Source organism: Podarcis pityusensis (genome assembly GCF_964106645.2).
Source record: "Podarcis pityusensis genome assembly, chromosome: 13".
Lineage (NCBI taxonomy): Eukaryota > Metazoa > Chordata > Lepidosauria > Squamata > Lacertidae > Podarcis > Podarcis pityusensis.
Window position 1 is genome coordinate 29,569,770 of NC_138038.1, and position 5,208 is coordinate 29,574,977.

The following is a 5,208-nucleotide window of genomic DNA, read 5'->3' on the forward strand; positions in this document are numbered from 1 at the left end:
TCTCTCAATTTCATCTGGCTCATCACACGCAAGCTCTGAAACAAACATCTCTTTGTCTGCCGTTATTTATCAACGCAACACTCCTTGTGTTCTTCTTTGCCGTGTATAGGGTAATTAGAGTCCAAATGAACACACTGAAAAGGAGCTTCTAATATCCATGCATTCACAATATTGTTTGATTAAGAGCCTTAATTCCTGAATGTACACAGAAATATAGAATCATAGAATTATAGAGTTGAAAGCAACCCAGAAGTTCATCTAGTCCAATCCTCTGTGATGCAGGAATCTCAAATAAAGCATCCTTGACAAATGGCTTAAAAAACATCCATGGAAGGAGTCAACATCCTCACAAAGGAGGCCATAGGATGGTCTATGGATAATCGCCAGCTTCATTTTTGCCTTTATTTATTTGAAGATCTTCACAGATTAGGGTGTGTGCTAATGTGAACAGGGCTAGTAATCAAACTCATTAAAGTGTTGCATTAATATCTATTGAGGCATAGTGGGTCACTTTTAGAATTTATACTGAGATGACATGGATCCTAGCATTCACCACCATCTAATTGCAGTCATTTAAGAAAAAGTGCACAACTGTGTTTTCTGGTTCCATCACCTCTGTCTCTTCCTTGTTGCTCACTCTCACTAAATTGCACGTTGGAAGGGCTGGTCTGAACAGTAATAGCAGGCAAGCACCTTCATAGTCTTGTTTTTGGCACCTCTTGAAAAACTCTTTTTTTCTTTGTTTCCACAAGCCTCCCCAGGCATGTAATTTCAACATGCCATTTTATAGTGAAAGATTGTTTTTTTAAAACAATCAGGAAGGCTGATCGATCGCCAAATGGCTGATATATTGCAACATAGCAAACAGTCTGCTTAATAATTATGAAGAATAACTCAATAATGTGGAAGGTACTGTATTTTTAAATCTCAAAAGGAAGGTTTGGACAACAGCTTGGACTGGAAGGATTAATGATTTGGGAGTTGCCGCGACATTAAACTTCAGAGAGTTGGATAACAGCCCAGATTGGAATGGAGCCAGTTGAAGCTGCACTAGCAAAAAGACAGTTGGAAAAGTATATTACACAAATAAAGCTATACTCGACGGACGAAAGGATATATGAATTCTGACATGATAGAGAATCGCAGAGCCAGAGACAAGGAGTTAGAGTGTTATAATTGAGATGTGGAAATATGGAAACAACAACGAGAGGCAGGATTGAGATTTGGAATTATGCTTCAAGGTCCAGACTATGAGAAGCCTGAAAAAGTAATAATTACAATTTGTAAGATAATTTGACCTTTTTATTTTAGTTTTTTTTCTTTTTATTGGATTATGATTTGATATGTTAATTGGATGTTTTTACTGGGAAATTAATAAAAATGATTTAACAAATAAAAGCACAATAAAACATAAAACGTTAAAATTAAATTAAAAAATCCCTTCCAGTAGCACCTTAGAGACCAACTAAGATTGTTATTGGTATGAGCTTTTGTGTACATTCACACTTCTTCAGATACATCTGAAGAATTCATAATTTGAAGAAGTGTACATGTACACGAAAGCTCATACCAATAACAAACTTAGTTGGTCTCTAAGGTGCTACTGGAAGGGATTTTTTTTATTTTGTTTCGACTACGGCAGACCAACATGGCTACCTACCTGTAATCAAACATCAAAAACTTCCCTAAACAGGGCTGCCTTCAGATGTATTTTAAAAGTAAGATAGTTGTGTATTTCCTTGACATCTGATTGCAGGGCTTTCCACAGGGTGGGCACCACTACCCAAAGGCCCTCTGCATTATTTCCTGTAACCTCACTTCTCGCAGGGACGGAACCGCCAGAAGGCTCTCAGAGCTGGATCTCAGTGTCTAGGCTGTACGATGGGGGTGGAGACGCTCCTTCAGGTATACTGAACCAAGGCCATTTAGGGCTTTAAAAGTCAGTGTCAACACTTTTGAATTGTGCTCAGAAACGTACTTGGAGCCAATGTAAGTCTTTCAGAACTTATCAAGTTAGTGGCTGTATACCCTCTGTGCTAACTTTATGCGAACCATCAAGCCACTCAATATATCTTGGACGGTTTCACCCAAGGTTTGAGGATCCCAGTGATGAGTGAGCACAGTTGCCATGAGGCTTCCAACCAGAGTTTATTCTTGGAGCATCCTGACATTGCTGCAGAAAGAGAGAGAGCCACAGAGAGGATTTCTGACCCCTGCCTGGACCCACCCCTAGGGGAGTTTCAGGTGCATACTTTGGGCATCATACCCAAAAAGGCTCTGGGCAAGTTAATTCGCAATCTGTCATATCCTAGGCAGGGGGTGGGTGTGTCTGTGAATGATGTAATCCCACATAAATTATGATCAGTGTGGTATGCCTTTTTGTATCACAATGAAGTTGATCAGATCCTGCCACACCTTTGGCAAAATGTGACACTGAATCTGCTTTCTGCCTGCTCTCCTGTACATCCAGGTGATTTCTGACTGCTGGGTTTTGAATTGAATCACTGCTGGTATATTGATAAAGCCATGCCCAAGGGCAGTGCCATTAAAAAAAAAATAGAAAAAGAGGTGCCGGAACTCAGCATGAACACCTTCCTTGTTCTCCTAGAAAGTGTGTTCTCTTTAAAGGAGAGCACGTGTTGCAGATGGGGTCCAGCAAAGCACCCCATGGTTGCCAGGCAGGATAGATTGAAGGGGCTTGGATCGGATTGGTGGTTGGTGTTACTGGGGTAAATTTGATGTTGCCAATTTAGGGGTGGGAACAGAGGTTATTTAAACAAGGCTCACAGCATGTTCCTTTCTCTTTCGCTGTGGGCACCGGATCACCCGCCCTCCCTCCCTTGATTGGGCTTGTGCTTTGACCTTGCTATGCCTGTCATGGGGTCGTCCGCATTGGTCCGGGGGCCTGGTAGGAATTTTTCCTTTTGGCTGATTAGTGTGTGCCAATTGGTTTTTGCCTACTGCGTAGCAAATCGTCACAACTTGTAAGGTTGGCGGTTAGGCATTGGTTAAATTGGTTGGTGGAGGGGTATGGATTGGCTGTGCCTGCCCCTCCAATGCTGCTGCTGCACGGGAATTCCATTAAAGGAATTCAGGGGCTTACCATCCTCTCGTCCAAACCCCTGGAATCAGGTGCGGGCCGCGTAAGCTCCTGGGAGCATGCGGGGAGAAGCTGAGGGTCTGTGTCGCAGCTCCAGTTATCCCTGATCTTGTTCCTCCACACTGGCTTTCGCTGGAATCCGGGAGTCAGTGCTGTCCCCCAAGGCGGGGGGGACAGATAGTCATAACCAATGCCTAAGCAACCACTCACAATTTGTATTTTAATAAAGTTGTGGCCAAAATTATGCCAAAAACCTTAAACAAAAATTATGCGTGATGTGTGAGTTATTGGGGTAGGGGTGTTTTGGGGACCTCAGCACACAATGGCAATGGTACCCACCTGAGAGGTGCTGGAACTGGGGTCTGGTGAGTTCCAGCTGAAAAAAAGCTCTGCCTATGGGCTGCTTAATTCAGGTTCTGTAAGTGCTTTTGCACAGATAAAATTGGCTAGAAGAAATGCTTTCCCCATGAGGATATCCTCATGGGTAAAGCATTTTTCTCATCACTATGTATTGGAATGCATTTTTCTTTTTAAAGTCCTCGTAGGTTCATATTATGCATTCTCCCCAGAGCTTAATTTGCTGTAGAGAATTTGTTCATTATTTGAATATATTCTACTCTCAGGATATATCAGATTAAATCCTTGTAGTAGGATAGCACACAGATCTGATTTATAGAACCACTGGATTGAGTAATTGAGTATATACAGTGGATATGTTATATAAATGAAACCTTTTTGTTTCTATTTCTATTATTATCAATATTATTCACTCTGTTTAGAAAAATATTAATGCAGCTCCATTACCCCCTCCCTTTCACCCAAAGAAAACTGAAAATATAAGTGTCATGACAGTTTAAAATAATGTCTAAACACACTAGATTCAATCAACACTATGACTGCAGTTTCTTCTCCACCAGCCTTTTGAGCCCTCCTAACACATCCTGGTTTCTCAGTGTGTAGATTAAAGGGTTTAACATGGGTATCAGTGCTGCATTAAAGATATAAATAATTTTGTCACTAGCCTGTTTGTCTTTAGACTGAGGTTTGATGTATAGTGCTATAGCATTTCCAAAGAACACCAGCACCACAGCTAGGTGAGATCCACAAGTAGAGAAAGCTTTCAGTCTGCTTCCAGATGAATGGATTCTCAAAATGGCCACAAGGATACGTGCATACGAAAAAAGGATGAAACAGAAGGGGAAAAGGATTGTGCCGGTGCTGGTGAAGTACATTGACAGTTGTCCCACAGCCATGTTAGAACAAATTAATTTCATGATGGCTGTGAGTTCACATGCAAAATGATCCACCTCATTATGTCCACAGAAGTGGGCAGGATTTGCAAGACAGGGAACAATAGCAAGTAAGAAGGCCATTGTCCATGATACAATAGCCAAAACAATGCAAACTTTCCAGTTCATGATAAGCATATAACGGAGTGGATTGGAGATGGCAACATACCGGTCATAAGCCATGACTGCCAACAAGAAACATTCTGTTGATCCAAGGTATATACCAGTGTACATCTGAATGTAACATTTAGCAAAAGACATGACGGGTCTGTCCACCAAACAGTTGGCAATAGATTGTGGAACGGAAGATGTACAAAGACAGATATCAATGATGGACAGATTACAAAGGAAGAAGTACATTGGATTATGGAGCCGAGGATCAGCTATGACTACAAACAGAATGAGTCCATTTCCGATTATGTTTCCTAAGTAGATGATGGTCATTACAGCCGCCAATCCTATCTTTGTTTTGGGATGTCCAGAAAAGCCAATGAGGACAAATTCAGTGATCTCAGTCTCATTCATTTATACGCTCTGCAGAAAGATTTTTTGGAGTGATCAAGGAAGATATTAAAGATATTCAATATCTGAGAAAGCTAGATGATTAACCATATTTAATCTAACTTATATATAAATCTAATTTATATGAATATTGCGAACCAAGATATTGATACCATTAAATTGCATCAACAATTTTTAGGATCTGAACTATAGAACTGATAGCTAAATAGATAATCAAGCGGAGGGGGGTTGGGGGGATTGGGTTGTTGTTGTTTTTATTTTGATTACGTATTTTGTGGCTTTATATTTTGATTTTAT

The 5,208-nt window shown here is 40.7% G+C and overlaps 1 protein-coding gene across 1 annotated transcript; it reads right to left on the reverse strand.

Moving 5' to 3' along the window:
• Nucleotides 1-3,990: 3,990 nt before the first annotated feature.
• Nucleotides 3,991-4,914, reverse strand: LOC308461554 (olfactory receptor 13H1-like; the record flags this gene model as incomplete). The annotated part of the gene is made up of 1 exon (XM_080978556.1): nucleotides 3,991-4,914. One exon carries the CDS (start codon nucleotides 4,912-4,914, stop codon nucleotides 3,991-3,993), a length of 924 nt encoding a protein of 307 aa, XP_080834682.1.
• Nucleotides 4,915-5,208: the final 294 nt, after the last annotated feature.